Source organism: Podarcis filfolensis (genome assembly GCF_964270895.1).
Source record: "Podarcis filfolensis genome assembly, chromosome: Z".
Lineage (NCBI taxonomy): Eukaryota > Metazoa > Chordata > Lepidosauria > Squamata > Lacertidae > Podarcis > Podarcis filfolensis.
The window spans coordinates 41,206,884-41,223,916 of NC_139617.1; the positions used below are offsets into that span (position 1 = coordinate 41,206,884).

A 17,033-nucleotide genomic window follows, 5' to 3' on the forward strand; every position below is an offset into this window, starting at 1 on the left:
TTCATTAGTTGGATGTTGCCTTTTAATAGCTTTTAATCAGTTGCTTTGCTTGTCCTCAAGGCCGTATTTACATAAGAGTGCATTTCAAGCACTGCGAGATCACTTTAAGCAGTCATTACTTCCCCCACAGAATTCTGGGAACTGTAGTTTCTTAAAGGAGCTGAGAGTTGTTGTATCTCACAGAGCTACAATTCCTGGAGTGGTAGAACAGTCTTTTCCTCTTCCCAAGGGATTCTCAGAATTGTAGAGGGGGAATGGCAAGATCAGTATAATGCAAAGAAACAATGCAGGGCTCCTGACCTCCCCACTTGCCTCCTAATCTCCTGGTAAGCAGCTGCAGTGCAACCAAACAGAGGCCAGGTGAGCAGTGCAGCTCCACCAAGCGCTCTTCTTCTCCTTATAACTAAAACAGGGGGAGTGAAAATGGGACTTGGTGTTTGATTGTGTGTTCCTTTGTACTTACCGTATTTTTTGCTTTATAAGACTCACTTTTTCCCTCCTAAAAAGTAAGGAGAAATGTGTGTGCGTCTTATGGAGCGAATGCAGGCTGCGGAGCTATCCCAGAAGCCAGAACAGTGAGAGGGGTTGCTGCTTTCACTGCACAGTGATCCCCCTTGCTGTTCTGGCTTCTGGGATTCAGAATATTTTTTTCTTGTTCTCCTCCTCCAGAAACTAGGTGCGTCTTATGGTCTGGTGCGTCTTATAGAGCGAAAAATATGTTAGTTAGCTGTTTACTGAATTAAATGTTGGATACTGCATCTGATCCACCCACCCTCAGGAAGGCTCATATACCTTCTTGTGTTTCTGCACCCTACTTTCTGCCTCCTGATTATTTTCTCTTTTGTCCCTCCCGTCCAGCTGCTTCAGTATCTAGAAAGAAGAAGCGAAGAATGGGAACGTACAGCCTGGTTCCCAAGAAAAAGACCAAAGTTTTGAAACAGAGGACTATGATTGAGATGTTCAGGAGCCTTGCCCATTCCACTTCAGGTGGCAAGGTGAGGGCTGTGGAAGAGAGCGAGGTGCTTGGTGGATGAATGGAAGGTGGTGTCAGCCACTCTCGTAGCCGGAGATGGTGGTCCAGATCAGCAAGGAACTTCTCTTTGTGCGGTGTGGCTGTATAATCCAGGGAATTGTTTCTTTTAGAAGAAATGTGAACAGGCGATAGACTGTTTTTGGGCCTGCTTTCTTAAGAACCCAGTGGTTCTGCTGGATTGGAGCAAAGGCCCATCTAGGCCAGCATCCCTCCATCTCACAGTGATGCCCCAATGGGAAGCCTACATGTAGTTTGTGAGGGTTAACAGCCCCTGCAGATATCTGTGGAGAAAAGGAAGACAGGGGAGCACCCATGGTCAACCCATAAAATGATTATATATATTCAGTAAGCCTAGTTATAGACCTCTTCATTTTTAATTACTTCACTATTGCATTTTAAGCTTACCCTTTCTCCAGTTTGCTCAGGGCAGTGTGCATAGGCCCCGTCCCAACTTTATTTGTTCAGTACAGACAGGGTAGGGGGACATCTGTGGCCCTCTGCTTGTCATTAGGCTCCAACTCCCCACCAGCATCAGTTAGTATGGGCAATGGTGAGGTGTGATGGGGGCCCACTGACATTCCCTGCCCCTGGTTTACAGGACTGCAGCCTGAAATAAGCAAACAAGGAGTGGGAAACCTTTAGTCCTCCAGATGTGGTTGGACTCCAGTTCCTATCATGCCTTGCTGGATCCTTTTTTGATGGGAATTGGAGCCAAACAACATCTGGAGGACTACAGGCTCCTTGTCCCTGGTTTAATGCAAAGTGGAACCTGTATATATTTGTAGCAGGGGAGGGAAACCTTGACCCTGGTGGCCAAATTGAGCCCTCCTGACTTTTCTGCCTGGGATTCAGGGCTCTCTGCAAGACACAGTCCTCGCCAGCTCTGCTCCATGCCTTCCTCAAGTACTTTTGCCTGACGGGAATGTGTGATTGAACTGTGGTAAGGCCTCTTGCTTCCTGCATGGAGAGGTTTGTGCAGGGGTGTGGCGTTCTGTGTTGCTGCTTGAAGCCACTGCGTCTTCACCGTGGCCCTCAGAAGGTTCCCACCAGTGAATGTGGCCTGAAAAATGTGTTCACTTCCCTTTCAATTTAACTGTTTGTCCACATGGGTGCATTCAGGTTGAAAAGGGTGATTCTAGCCCTCATGTGAACGGGGAGAGCTTAGATGCGGATTCTGAAGATGAGGACTCAGATGAACTGGAAGAAGACAATGAACGTGGAACTGAGCAGCAGGCTGCCTTCCCTGCAGAGGAGAACAGAATGGCTAAGGAGGGAGTTGTCGATGGCAGCCGTGCCAGAAAGGTGATTTGAATGCTTGTTTGAGATGCTTGAGGACAACTTTTAACTTTGATTAATATAGGTGGGAGTACGCGGGTGGCGCTGTGGGTTAAACCACAGAGCCTAGGACTTGCTGATCAGAAGGTTGGCGGTTCGAATCCCCGCGACGGGGGTGAGCTCCCGTTGCTCAGTCCCTGCTCCTGCCAACCTAGCAGTTCAAAAGCACATCAAAGTGCAAGTAGATAAATAGGTACCGCTCTGGCAGGAAGGTAAACGGCGTTTCCGTGCGCTGCTTTGGTTCGCCAGAAGCGGCTTAGTCATGCTGGCCACATGACCCGGAAGCTGTACGCTGGCTCCCTCGGCCAATAAAGCGAGATGAGTGCTGCAACCCCAGGGTCGGTCACGACTGGACCTAATGGTCAGGGGTCCCTTTACCTTTACCTTTAAAGGAAGCGACAAGGTGAAGCAAGAGTTTGTGGTGTAGCACAAAGGTGCTTTCCACCACCACCTTCAAGATCTCAGGTGCCTGAGTGTTCTCCAGATGTTGTTATATCCAGATGTTTCAAGGAGGAAATGGGAGCTGCAATATTATGTCAGTTAATTGGGTTGATGGGTCAGTTAAAATATTTTGTTCATTCTGTTTTAAAAGTCCTGGATAAATTGGAGCACAGGCTCGTTATTTTTAAATACTTGTTTTAATTGCCATATTAAAAAAACAATGTTTTATTAAAGAGTTATATTATATTTGCAAGCTGCATTTCTCACCCCCTTCCATGCCATCACTTACTCCTCTGCATAGTCACCAGTCTGATTAGCTTAAAGTCCTAGAGATTCACGGGGGGCATAAATGACAAAAACCAATCTAATAGCCCTTAAACGTTTCCAAAACAAGTGCACATTTGTAAATCATCATTGTGGATGGCAGCTGTCCATCTTCACATTGCTTCGTTTTCAAAATGTATTCTGCCCCTCAATGAGAAAGCAAAAGTTTTCCCTGGGTGGCTTTAAAGAAATTTAAATAAAATGCCAGAAGTCTGCTTCCACCTTAAAAAAGAAGCCCTTATACGGGAGGCAGCCATTCTTCTCTGAGAGTTCCCACTGCAATATGTGGGGTGGGGGCATTATCTTAAAAAAAATTAAATAGAAACTTGATTCCACTCCCCACCTTTAAGAATTTCCAATTTGCATGCAAACATATGCAGATTTAATCAGCGAAAACCTGTACAATAAATTGACAAAAGGCTTCTTTTAATCAGGAGGTTAAAAAGTTTATGGCAGATTTGATCTCTCTATTTTTCTCTCCTCCTTCTCCTTCAGTTGGATCTTTTTAAAATTTGAAACATAAAGCAGTAAAGAGAGATGTATTGGTGATTATTGGTTCACTTGGACCCAAATTTATTTACTCATTTATTGCATTTATGTCCCACCTTTCCACTCCAAGGAGCTAAACATGGTGTACACTGTTCTCAACCTCCTTGTTTTTTATCCTCACAACATCCCTTTGAGGTAGGTTAGGCTGAGTGAGCTTCACACCTGAGTGGGGATTTCAATCCTGGCCAACCCAGATCAAATTCCAGCACTCTAGCCAATACAGCATCCCTAAGGAACATCCATTCTTAACCACTGCAACACCCAAAACGACTATTCATTCCATGCACCACAACATCTACAGTGGAGGTGAAAGGGGCAGAAGGCTCAGTGGCTCAGTGCTGATTCCTTCCCCTGGTTTTGTGAGGGCGTGGGGTGGGAAAATAACACCCATATACTCACATAGAATACCAAAACCAAACCAAAACAGAGCTCATAAACATTACAAGCTTGTTACTGTAGTTAACCTACTTTTAACCTAATACAGTGTTTATAAAAATAAGTTCCAAATATCGTTAAATTTGCCCATGTGTGACAGATGTGCCCAGTAAGGTGCACAACTTGCTACCCGGTCCGTGGCATTCTGTAGCAGCTCTGGCCTCTGGGCTATTCTGGCTCCACTATCTAATCTCTGAAGACCAACGTACAATGCAAAAACACAGCTGCCCGCAAAATGCAACAAGGCTTATTTTGCTGATGGGAATTAAGCATCAAGACCACATCAATACTGACCTGTTGCCTAGATATAAGCTTCTGCCAGCGGGAGTGAGCCTTGAAACTTGGTGCTTCTGTGTAGGAGTTGCTCTGGCTTCTTCCCTGGAATGGAATCTCTGCCTTGGGAGTATCTGTGGTTTGGTTTCTGGTGTAAACTACAGATAAAGGGAGGAAAACAGTTCCTCAATTAGAACTGCAGTGTAGATGATTCATGGCTGCCACATGCCACACGAGCCTGAAGGTGCATTCCAAGCTGTGTGCTGCTGCTATTATTATTATTTAATAATTTTATTGCTTATGCCCCACTCATCTGGCTGGGTTGCCCCAGCCACTCTGGGCGACATACTGCACATACATAATAAAACATCAAACGTTTGAAACTTCGCGATGCAGGACTGCCTTCTAAAAATTCTTTATAGTGTAGTTAATTTATCTCCTTGATATCTGATGGGAGGGCATTCCACAGGGAGGGTGAACAAAACGAATAAAACAAAAACCTAGGAACCAGAACCAGGGACCATGAAACCTGCTTTGTGTGTACAAATTTAAGGAGAACACCCAATTTAGGGTTGTAGCCAACTAAGGTCTACGAACACCCAGTGGAACTTAGTGAATCTATGTTAGTCATATGCATGAATTTCAGTGAGTCTTCTCTGAGCAGGACTAAAGCACAAACACAAGGAACTTCTATTGCAGTAGTCCTTCAACCAAAGCAGAACAAAGCAAGGTTACAAAATCTAAACCAGGTAACAGAATTTACGTAAACTTAAAAAAACAACTCTATTCACTATTTAAAAGTAGAGATTAATAAAAGTAATAATTAAGACTAATAAAATGACAACATATTCCTATTGAAACATACTAAAACACATTTTAAGAAATAAAACACTTTACTTAGTATAAAGCATAAATCTATATTAAGGTGTGTTTTTCATAATACTGGATGCAGCTGTTGGTTTGCTGCACCCAGCAAGTTGCTTCTGAGTCAAAACAAATAATCTGACCTAGCATAAGCTAGCAGCCTTGGTTCTTTAAGTGGGTGACAGCTTTTCTCATCTGATTTACTTTCTTGCTCACTTTCCTTTGGCCACCACAGATTGTCCATGGTGAGTCCGAGGATGAGCAAGACTCTGTAGACTCCGGGGAAGATGAGGAAGACGGTGACGAGTCTGACTTGGTGAGCTGTTCCTCCTGTATGCCTTCCCACCTCAGTTTATGTGTGCAGCAAGAATGATGGTGAGGAGCACCCATGCAAGGCTTAGCATTCTTCCTGATAATAACATTTAAAAACAAAACAAACGTATTTTTTTGTTACCCAGTTGCTCTGCCTGCTTTTATGGGTTTCAAACAATGTTTTCACCTTCTAAACAGTTCTGTGTTACAATAAAAGTTTATTGATTTCTTGTTAGGCCTCAGCAGGGGTCTGCCCTTGCTTGCCAGATGCCAAGACAAGGGCGTGGTCCAGACAGGCATGGTCGAGGCTGGAGCAAGCAGGACAGAAGCAGGGGCTTGGTCCAAACAGGGACTATCCAGGGCCATCTTTCACGGGAGGCAAGGCAAGGCACCAGGAGTCTGCTGCTACTGTTGTTGTTGCTGCTGCTGTTGCTGCTGCTGCTGCTGTTGCTGCTGCTCATAGTGACCCAAATTGCTCAGACTGACGAGGGAAACCCTGTGGCAATGGCTTTTATCAGCCTCAGAGAGCCAGGATTGGCCTGTAGATGATCAGCTGATGCTTACTGCAGCCTAGGGGGTAGTTCCCTTGTACTGTGGCACTTAGACAGGTTTGTAGGAGAGCACTAGATGGCATAGCACCAGGGATGCAGGAGGTAAGGCTCTGGTTCCTGACGACTGGGTGCTTCAATTCAAGACACAAACACACAGCATCACAGGCACTGCACTATACTGCACCACACCCCATATATATGCACAATTTCCCCATGTGCTTTTCTTTCTTGTGTTTCAAATTCTGCTTTGGCCTTTGATTCAGCCGTTTTCCCTTTCTTCGCCTTCTTTGCTGATTTCAAGCGATGGGAGCTGCACTGGAATCCCGAAGCATAAAGACTTTTGTTGGGTTTGGATACAGGGGGTCCCAGGTTTGAATGCTTGCTCTGACACAGAGCCTGTTTGGCTTGCATTGGGCAAGTTGCTGTACCTTGATAAAATCAGTGGTAAGGCATATTGCTATGCAAAGTGGTAAGGCATCTTTGCTATGCAAAGATGAATATTGTCCTGCTTGCCTCAAGCCATAGTCTGCAGCTATATCTGAACCAGTCAACTGTGGTTTGGGTATGGATGTACATCCCCAACAAAATACTGAGAATGCACTTCTGGAAAAGATTTCCACTGTGCAATCTTATGCGTGCTCCCTCAGAAGTAAATTCCATTGTATTCATTGGGGCTTACTCTTAGGAAAGTGTGCACAAGCTTGCAGCCTTGTTTTTCCAGTTAAGTTCTTCGTTTGATGTAGTGTTAATACAGGCACAAAAAATGCATTTGCCACTCAGTGTTTGTAACAGATCTAAGATCTGTCAACTGATTAAAGAATTACTAGTGAATCAGTAAGCTGGTTTTAACAATTATTAATTAGTGACCTTCTAAAAATTTGCACAAATTAATATATTACCGAAACTGTTCATGGAAGGTGATAAATACTTTAGTTTTGCAGGAGGATATTAAAAATGAAACAGCATTTGTTTCCATTAGTTGCACACAAGTTGAACTGTTAAAATGTTCTCTTGTTGAACTGGTATTACGTTACCAGAATCTAATCCACTAGATACATATAGGCTTAACATTTCCAGTTCCGTGGTTTGGAGGATCAGACCTGAGACCAATCTTGGCTTACTGAACGGTTTAAACAAGCCCTCCAAACCAAGATGGCAAACCACAGTTTGTTCCTGGTTTAGAGGACTCACGGAAAGCAGACTTTACGGGTTCTGGTGTAACTGTAAACTATGGTTTGATTAAATCCTTAAATTATTAATTAAGCTGAGTAAGTGATGGGAGGAGACAGCACACAAACACAGGGCTTGTTTCTTGTCCTCCTAACCACAGCTGAATGATCTCCAGGAATTTTGTTTTATCTCCCCCCCCCCTTTGTGTTGAATGTGCTGATTAATTGAGTGGTGGGGTGGATTTTCATCTGGTATTAAAAGTCTTGTTGATTTTAATCAGTGAACTCCTTCAGCCTTCCTGGCTTAGTGAAATGCACAAGTATGAGGGCTCCCAGAATGCAGTTTTCAGCCACTTTGCTCCTCTGTGGACTTTTTTATTGTTGCACTTTGCTGAGCTAATCCAAGGTTTGGCTTAATATGTCTCCTGAACCTGGGACTTGTGGTTAAGCGCTTGCCTCTCAAGAAAAAAACTTGGCTGCAGCTCATGATTAGCAAGCCAGAGACCTTAGCCAAACCATGGCTTGGTTCAACATGACATGGGAACCTGAAAGGAGCAGAGAGGAGCAGAACCAGAGGGGTGTGGTTGAAAAGGAGATGTGCCCTGGGGAGAGTCTCAGGGGCCAGAGGAAGAGGCTTGGAGGGCCACATTCAGACCCCAGGCCTAAGATTTGCCACCCTTCATTTAAGCATCAAAAGAGGTTGTAATCAGCCCATCCCGAAATATTTCGGCTTCAGTCCTGCACAGACCTGGGCTTTCTTTTTAAAAAATCTATTCAGTGGGACTTAAGTGCATATAATTGTGCAACAGGATAACACCTTGTTCCCAGGAGTTAGCTGACAGACAGTTAAGGATTTTCTTTTTTACTCCTTTGGTTTAGCCTTGTTTTAAACAGTTATAAATGCAGATAGGATACCTCTAGATACCATATTGTCTTACATTCAGTGTAACCAAAAGACTTTATAATCTGAACAAAAAAAGAGAGACATTGCACATTCTTTCGCAATTCATGAAAATATTTAATAAAAATTATTAGTAAAAAAATAATAAATGTAGATATGAGATAAATGTCCTATTTGCAAATTTTTGTTCCAATGGGACAGAGTCCTTTGCCCATGTGAAAACACCTCAAGCTTCAATTTCTCTGGAAGGGCGAGTTTTGCCTATTAGTAAGTTGAGTCAGACTGTCCAGTATTGAATCCCTGCTGTACTGATGATCAGGCTGCAGCTGTAGTCTTCCCTTTCAGTACAAAGCCCAGTCTGTGCTCATAAATATGGGCAGGGATAAGCAGAGCATAGATTAGGATCTGCTGGAAAATAGCTGGGTGATCTGCGGTACAATAACAACAAGAGGTTCTCCTCTTACATTTTAAGACATTGTTATTTCAGTGTTCTTTTTTCCTGGGTGGTAACCATCTGGCCTGTTCCCGACATGATGATCCTGGCTTCTTAAACTGTGGTTGGGAATTAATAGGTGCCTATGCACTCCTGTTGCTTACTGGCTTTAGTGCTGGAATCCTTGCTCAAACTTCATTTCCTCATTGCATTAAAACCAGGGATCTGTGGTTTAATGGTGGTTTACCAGGATAAAAGATCCCTTTAGGTGAATCAACATTAAACCACAGTTTTGGGTATCAAGACTTAATCGAGAAGAGCAGTTAAAAGAGACATGGATCTAAACGCTGAAGGTGATAAGAGGTAAGTGAATGACCTTCATAAACCATGGTGCAACCCAGTATGGCCTGGTTGACACATGATGCTAAACCATAGCTTTGTGTGTATGCGCTATGCACAGGCACAAATGAGCCGCAGTGACTCCTGGGATTATTCTCCTTTCCCCTCTCCTCCCACACACATACAAGGGGAGCAGTTCAGAATCTTTCTTTTCTGCTTTTGGTTAACTGCAGTTTGTTGTATTGTTTTGTTTGACAAATTGTGGTTAACATTTACTGTGGCTAGTTTAAAACAAGTCAGTTTCAAACCATAGTTTCTGAAGCAAGCTTTTGAAAATTAAGCAATCTAAAAAAAATAATGTTAATCACAGTTCTGGGTCCCATTGTCAGGGCAAGCTGGGGTTCACCAAAAGTATGTGCACCTGAATTTTCTGGAGGCCCCCTGTGATTTATTCCTGCTCATGCACATTTTGCTAAATGAACACATGAAGACAGATTGTCTGGATTTGTTGCTCTTTGGTTTTGCTCCTTTCTTGTGCTTTCCTGATCAGCATTTTATTTGTAATGATTATATCTATCATCTCTCTGTGATTACTTTTGATTATTGGGTGCTTTATAAAGTTCTTTTTCAGCAGAAGAGTGGGGCAAAAATATTTTTAAAGAAACAAATATGCGGCTAGAAACCAGAAGTAAAATGCTTTTATACTATGTGCCTGCCCTGAATAGTAAAGATTACATGATATAATAAAGTGCAAAATAAGTGAGGTTGGGCAAAGTTGCCTACATCCCATCATATGGATCAGGCCAGTGGCCCACCTAGTCCAGCATCCTGTTCTCAAAGTGACCAGCCAGATGCCTCTGGTAAGCCTGCGCGAGCCTTACTTCTCCGGATCCATCACCATCCACTTCTCAGCCCAGGTAGATATTCTCCCAAACCACCTTGCAGTTAAAAATCTGAACAATCATAAAGTTCCAAGAGAGAGTCTTCAGGTCCCTGACAGGTGGAGCTGATCTTCTCATCAAGAAGTCCCTGATAAGATTCTGAAGGACCTCAAGATGCCACAGAAAGCAGTTTTAGAACTTAAGAAAAGCCCTGCTAAATCATGCCAAAGGCCCACCTAGTCCACCATCTTGTTCTCAGAGTGGCCAACCAGACTTCCCCCTCCTGTGATTTCCGGCAGCTGGTGAGAAGAGGCATACTCCCTCTGACAGTGTAGGTAGAACATAGATGTCCTGGCTAGTAGCCGTCGGTAGCATTGGGTTTCTCTTGGCAGAGAAGTTGGATTGGCTGGATACACACAGGTTTGGCTACAAAGGAAGCAGAATACAGGAATGAGTCTGAGACTATAGTGATTTCTTTCCAAGCTTGCAGATCTCTTTGTACTACCTTGGCATGTGGTGGCAGTTCTGTGGTATTTTCGTGGAAGGAGCTATATTACGCAACACAAGACGTGCCAGTCTCTGTGGCTGACCTAAAAATGGTGAAGGGAGAGGCAAGTTCAATAATAATAATAATAATAATAATAATAATAATAATAATAATCAGTATGAATATTGAATATAGTCAGGCCAAGGACCAGCTGAATGCAGCTCCAAGACCACCGTGTGGTCCGTGGGCCACAGCTTAGGAACCCCTGATCTAGGCAAGACTCAAGAGGCTCAAGCTTTCATATTGCCCCTGGTGGGTAGCGGGGAGAGTAGAGGATTGTATTTCTGAAATACGTTGGGCTTTTTAAAAACTCAGGTGCTTCTGAGAGCATTGCCTCTCTCCTGTTGCCTTCTAATCACAAAGAAAGGTGAAGGGCATAGCTTAGGATCAGTCAGGCCACTGCTTTCCTGAAGCAGATGCCTCCTGTGGTTTTTGCAGAGTTCGGAATCCAGCCTCAAGAAGAAGGTGATGAAGAAGAAAGGCAAGATGGAGAGTCCCTGGCTGAAACCCACCCGGAAGAGGAGGCGGAGGAGTAAAAAGAAACAAGCTGGTGCATTGGGTAACAGGATCAAATGTGTCTTATTTTCTGTCCCTTCACCCCAGTAGCTTTTGTTCAGGGGAGACTGAGGCCCCAGTCATACTATACATTTAAAGTAGCATCATGCCACTTTAAACAGCCATGGCTTCTCCCCCAAAATATTCCTTTGAACTGCAGTTTATTAAGGGCGCTGAGAGTTGTTAGGAGACCCCCTATTCCCACCGAAGAGCAGTTTTAACAATCCATTCCTTTTCCCAGGTAACTAGGAATTGTAGCTCTGTGATGGGAACAACTCTCTGCCCCCTTAACAAACTACAACTCCCGGGATTCTTTGTGGGAAGCCATGACTGTTTAAAGTGATGTGATGTGGCTATAAGTGCATAGCACAGATGGGGGCTGAGCAAGTTCTTTCCTCCTTCATTTCCTTTGCAGTGGGAGCACAAGCAGATTGGCTTAGGATAGGGGATCCAAAACTGAGACCGCAGAGCCATCATGAGGAGTACCACCTGACTCCTCAGTTTCCAGCCAAGATGCAAGAGTAGTAATGTTCAGAAGGAGATGAGATAAGACTCAGCCTTTCCCATTTGCCATTTCTCCTGTCCCCAAAACTTCAAAGGTGGCTTTCTAAGCAAAGTAGTTGCTGCTCTGGGACTTGCGCTTAGGAACCAGGGGGTCTACTCTTTCATTCTTTTTAAGGAACATAGGAAGCTGCCTTGTACTGAATCAGACCAATGGTCCACCAACCTTGGTATTCTTGCCTACATAGACTGGCAGGGGCTGTACAGAATTTGATGCAGGGAGTGTTTCTCAGTCCTAACTAGAGACGCCAGGGATTGAACCTGGAACCTTCTGTGTGCAAAGCAGAAGCTGTTCCACTGAGCTAAGGCTTTTGCTTCCCAAATCGTGTTGCTTTGACTTTCCTCTCCTGGGCTGAGAAGGGCAACTGGTGTGTCTGGCAAACCTTTGCTTATAGAGAAATGATTGGAAGAGGTAGTATCCTCCATGGGTGAGGGCAATACTCCTCTCCCAAGAGGCTCAAGATCTTACAGGGCTTAAGGGAAAAGTTCTGCAGGCCCTCCTCAGTCTGTCTCTTATCCTTGCACCAATGCTTGGTAAAAACAGCTTTGGTCGTTCAGCATCTGATCCGTGACCCTCAAGTAGCTCAGAGCATTTATTCCCTCCTCATACTGGCTCTTGGACAGTGACACAATTTTAGGAGAAAGAAGAGGCTTTTAAAAAACCATGCAGGGTTAATGTCTGGCTCTAGATCTCCTGACTCACTAGGCTGGCATTGTGCTTTGTTGGAGGGAGGAGGGCAAAATATTTTGGGGTGAGGAGGGGAGTGTGTGTGTGTGTGTGTGCACTTGTCTCTTGGAATAGGAAAAAGAGGCATGAACTAAATCCCTGCTAGAGGTTCTCACATTTGTTTTCATTAGCAAACCCTGCTTTGCTCATTGAGAAGCTGTACAATTGGCTCTGAACACTCCTTTTTTTTTTTTGCCTTGAGCCAGATGTCTCCTGTCCCCTTCATCTTGTTTTCTACACCATTGGGTCTCTTTTTAAGCATTGCTGAGATCTAAAGTCCTTTTGCATCAGGGTGTGTAGGGTGAGTCAAGGCAAGCCCAGGTCCTTCTCCCTTCCTCTTTCTCATCCACGTTTCTGCTGCTAATGCAGTGCAGCAGCAGACAGATGTGTCTGAAAGGGAGGACCTCTCTTCCTGGTAGCTGGCACCTTTTTTTTCCTCTCCCAAAAAGCAGTGCAAGGGTGGGGTGAAATCTGCCTTATTCAGGCAGAGAGAGTAGGAAGAAGGGCTGAAAAGATCAATTGGCCCAGTTGTTGCATTTTAATTATTCTATTAGCATCTGTATTTGCTAGAGATCCATCAGCCTGTAGCCTGCATACAGTCTGCTAGAGATGAATGTGGCCTTTAAGAGAGAGAGGGAGAGAGACACACACATACATGCATAGTTCTTTTCTTTGCTATATAAATATGTGTATATTTTAAACCCAGGTTCGGAAGCCTACAAGTCTTCCTTAGACAGTGGAGAAGGAACTGGGGTGGAGAATAACATGGAGTACATGGAAGTCTCTCTGGATTCCTTGGATCTCCGAGTGAAGGGAATTCTATCTTCGCAATCAGAAGGTGAGTGTCAGCGTTCTAAATATGGCCATGTACCATTTTGGTTCTTTGTTTCCTTGGATTTCATTTCTCTGTATTAAGATGATGCCCCCTGGTGGCTGCCAATATTGAGAATGAGAAGAGGCCAAAAAGGCATATCAATGGATCAAATGGAGAGTGAGACTAGAGCAAAGGAGAGCAGCTAGTAGATCACCTTTGACCCAGCAGTGTGTGTGTGTATTTGTGTGGATATTGCAGGAAATAACGCTGATGGGAATATCCTGGGGAGTGTTACGGCTTTAGAACACTTCTGGGTGCAGTTGTGATCTAAGACAATTTGACTAATCCCTGTGGCTTTGTCCCCTTGGTCATGTCTTTGGTTTTTTTGCTTTTTATTTTCCCCTTGCCAAGAAAAGAAAAAGAGTTGTTCTCCCCTTCCGGTTTCCTCCAGTGCTGCTCCCTGTTCTCAGGCAAGAGGCATGTGACAAAATTCCAGAAGGGCTCCTTCAGAGAAGTAGAAGGCGGCACACAGCTGACACATGCCAGAGGACCGCTTTGTAGAGCAGATGGGAGATTCCTGGCAGTCTGGCTGGGGCGTCACTGAGCCACTGCTCAAGGCAGTCTGGCAATCCAGCCTTTTCATCTGGGCAGGAGCTGTGCCATTCCCGCATAGTATTGGCTGTGTGCCCCCTTTTGCATTTAAGAAGGTCCGTGGCTCTGTGATGCAGCACCTGCTTCTGGACCAGTGGGCTGACTCTGCAGGAAGCAGTTTCCTATGTTCCAGAGGGCAGGACCTGGGTCAACAGGCTCAAATTACAAGTTCACAGCTCCAGTAGATAGGAATGCACTTGCTTGTGTCTCACAAAAAGGCCGCAGTGCCGCAGTAGAGCACCTGTTTTGCATGCTAAAGGTCCTGGATTCAGTTCCCGGCAGGGCTAGGAAGCAGCCCATCTGAATTCCTGGTGAGCTGCTGTCAGTCAGTGTAGACAAAAACAAGATGGACAAAAGGTCAATCTTGCAGGATTTGTTTGGAGAAGTACAATGACAGTGCAGACCATGCAAGAAGGTTCCCAGTTCAATCCCCAGTACCTCCAGGTTGGACAGGGAGAGAACCCTGTCTGAAATCCTGGAGAGCGGCTGCCAGTCAGTGTAAACAAGAGGTGGACCCAGGAGTCTGACTTGTTTATAAGGCAGCTTCCTACATTCATAAGAACTTATGGATGGGTTCAGAATTCCATTTGGACCTTCACCCTTATGTTTCCCATGTTCTTTTGTTGATGATGATGCTTGTTTGTAACCTGTTCACCCAGTTAGGCTGCAGTAGGCTGAGCAGACTCTTAACGATGCATGCTCCACAATGCTTTTATGCTTAAGAAAAGCGATTCAGAAAAATCTGCCCTCTCCTCTCCTCCCTCCTCCTCCTTCCTGCAGTTGTTACCTCTGGAGAGGAGCTTGATGAGACAAATAACATTGATTTCAAGAGGGGTGATTGCACCAACACTGCGACCAGTGCATTGATTTCAAGTGGCAGCTGTTGAAAACCTGATCCAGGAAATGATGGACCGGTTTAACAATTCATTTTTTAATGGCCTCTGTATCATCCAATTGCAAACATAAAGAGTCCTCAAAAACAAATCTAGTTTTGAGCATTGTTCGGATTAGAAAAAAACCCAAAATAAAATAAAAGGGGAAAGAAAGGCTGTATAAGAATGTAAAAAGTAGTCTTGCTGGAGCGTGCCAAAGGGCCAGCATCCTGTTGTCTCACTGGCCAACCTGATGTCTCTGGGAAACCCATAAGCAGGACCTGAGTTATCTCATGCTGGCACTGGAAACTCCGCATGGGTCTAGGCATTCTGCAGAGCATGAGACTGAGTCACCAGGCCTATTTTTGTAGTGTAGGTGTGTTGCCTGCAGGGAAGGCTGTAGCTCAGTGAATCATAGCTCATCTGCTTTGCATGCAGGAAGGCCCAGGTCGAATCCCCAGCATCCTCAGCACTGGGAACATTGGTTGTCTGAAACCCTGGAGATGTGCTGTCAATCAGTATAGACTGAGCTATATGCACCAATGGTTCTGTCTTGTTATAAGGCCACTGCATAATATAAGGCAACTTCAAAGCCAGCAAGCAGGACCTGGTTTTTGCTCCCTTAACAACTGGTATGCAGGGGCATACTGCCTATGATAATGAGTGTAGCATGCAGGTATCATGATTGTCAAGGCCCTTGACAAGCCTTATGCTTCATGTGTTTTTCCAGCTTCCCTTTTAAGCTGTCGAAGCAGGTGGCCATCACTGCGTCTTGCAGGAAATTCAGTTCAGTGGTGAATAGTGAAGGAGAATAGCTTTCCCCCCTGGGTTGCTTCAGGTATCCCGACTTTGATTGAAATAGGCTAGAGTTTGGAAGACTGTAGAGACTTAAGTGGAACCATAGAATTGTGGTATTGGAGGGGATCCCAAGGGTCATCTAGTCCAGCCCCCTGCAGTGCCAGAATATCAACTAATGCATACATGACAGATGGCCATCTGATCTCTGCTTAAAAGCCTCAATCAAAGGAAGGAGAGTCCACCACCTTCTGAGGGAATCCATTCCACTGTTGAACAGCTCTTGCCATCAGAAAGTTCTTTCTGATCTTTAGTCACAATCCCCTTTCTGTAGCATGATGCCATTTGTTTGGGTCCTACCCAAACTTGATTCCCACCCCCCTTAGGGAGCTTATACACCTAATCCAAAAGAAGTGAGTGTGAATCCACACTGAGGGAGGCAGATTATGTACACCCATACATCTGTGTAGGTCAGAGCTGCTGTGCTAGGCTCTCCACAGGTGGGCCACTGTTGCTTATCACAAGGGAGAGATGACAAGAAGGTTGGTGGTGTGCTGGTTCACCAACAAAAGCTCCAGATTGTCTCTGCGTGGTGCATTTGCACTGCACTGTCCCCTTCTCTTCCTTCACTTAGTTTTGTATATCCTTTCCATCCTGTAGGTCTGGGAAGGACTGCCAGCCTGCCTATGTGAAGATGCAGGCTGAAAGAATTGTAAAACGCTTGGGGTGTCTTGCCTATATGGGGCCTTCAGAATGTCAGACATTCTTACACAGCCTTGACCAGGCTTCCTCAACCTCAGCCCTCCAGATGTTTTTGGCCTACAACTCCCATGATCCCTAGCTAGCAGGACCAGTGGTCAGGGATGATGGGAATTGTAGTCCCAAAACATCTGGAGGGCCGAGTTTGAGGAAGCCTGGCCTTGACCAAAGAATAAAATAAAAATGAAGTTGCCAGCTAGTGACTGTTTACAGCCTGTGTTACCATTGTGCTGAGGTTTCCCTCCCTTCTCAGTCTCCTTATGTGGATTGCAGGAGAGTTGGGTGGTTTACTTACTCTTTGTGTGTGTTATTTTTTCCTGCAGGTCTTTCCAATGGCCCTGAAGCAATGGAATCAGACAGCCTTCAGGAAGCGCCTCTCTGTAGCTGTCGAATGGAAACTCCCAAAAGCCGGGAGATCACCACACTAGCCAATAACCAGTGCATGGCAACCGAGAGTGTGGACAAGGAGGTAGCGTCACCCTTCTTTCTCTCTTTTTCTGTTGATCGTTGTAGTTGGCACATGGCACCCTCCATTGGAGTGTCATCTCTGCTTGGCAAGGGACTTGGTTGGCATGTCCTACAAAGGCACATGCTAATCTCCTCCCCTTCCTCAAAATAACTAGTGCTTGCTACACACAGACTTGAAAACAGTCCACACATGGGGCTTCTTCCTTGCTCAGGTTCTGAAGTGTGCAGCTCATCCGCAAGGACCAGGGTGGGTGGGATCCCAGGCAGAGAGGGCATTGAAGTCTGGTTCCAGTGAGTGGGGTTTGGCATAGGATGTGGAAGAGAGGTAGCTATTATTGGGGGATGGAAGCAGTCCGTAATATCCAAAGATAAGCCCTGCCAGAACTGGCCAAAGTGCTTTCTAGTCCAGTATCCTGTTCTGGCCAACCAGATGGAAAGCTTTGC

The 17,033-nt window shown here is 45.0% G+C and overlaps 1 protein-coding gene across 25 annotated transcripts in view; it reads left to right on the forward strand.

The window, feature by feature from the left end:
• Window positions 1–17,033, forward strand: part of EHMT1 (euchromatic histone lysine methyltransferase 1) — a 138,101-nt gene that overhangs the window by 81,269 nt on the left and 39,799 nt on the right. For 13 of the 25 annotated variants that reach the window (XM_083597166.1, XM_083597170.1, XM_083597167.1 and 10 more), the window contains 6 exons: window positions 859–995; window positions 2,153–2,335; window positions 5,490–5,570; window positions 10,826–10,946; window positions 12,937–13,068; window positions 16,445–16,590. In XM_083597166.1, the coding sequence (XP_083453292.1) occupies window positions 859–995; window positions 2,153–2,335; window positions 5,490–5,570; window positions 10,826–10,946; window positions 12,937–13,068; window positions 16,445–16,590 (800 nt within the window). Of the gene's footprint in view, window positions 1–858; window positions 996–2,152; window positions 2,336–5,489; window positions 5,571–5,802; window positions 5,950–10,825; window positions 10,947–12,936; window positions 13,069–16,444; window positions 16,591–17,033 lie in introns of all 25 variants that reach the window. The other 12 variants (XM_083597175.1, XM_083597152.1, XM_083597174.1 and 9 more) reach the window with 1 other exon arrangement.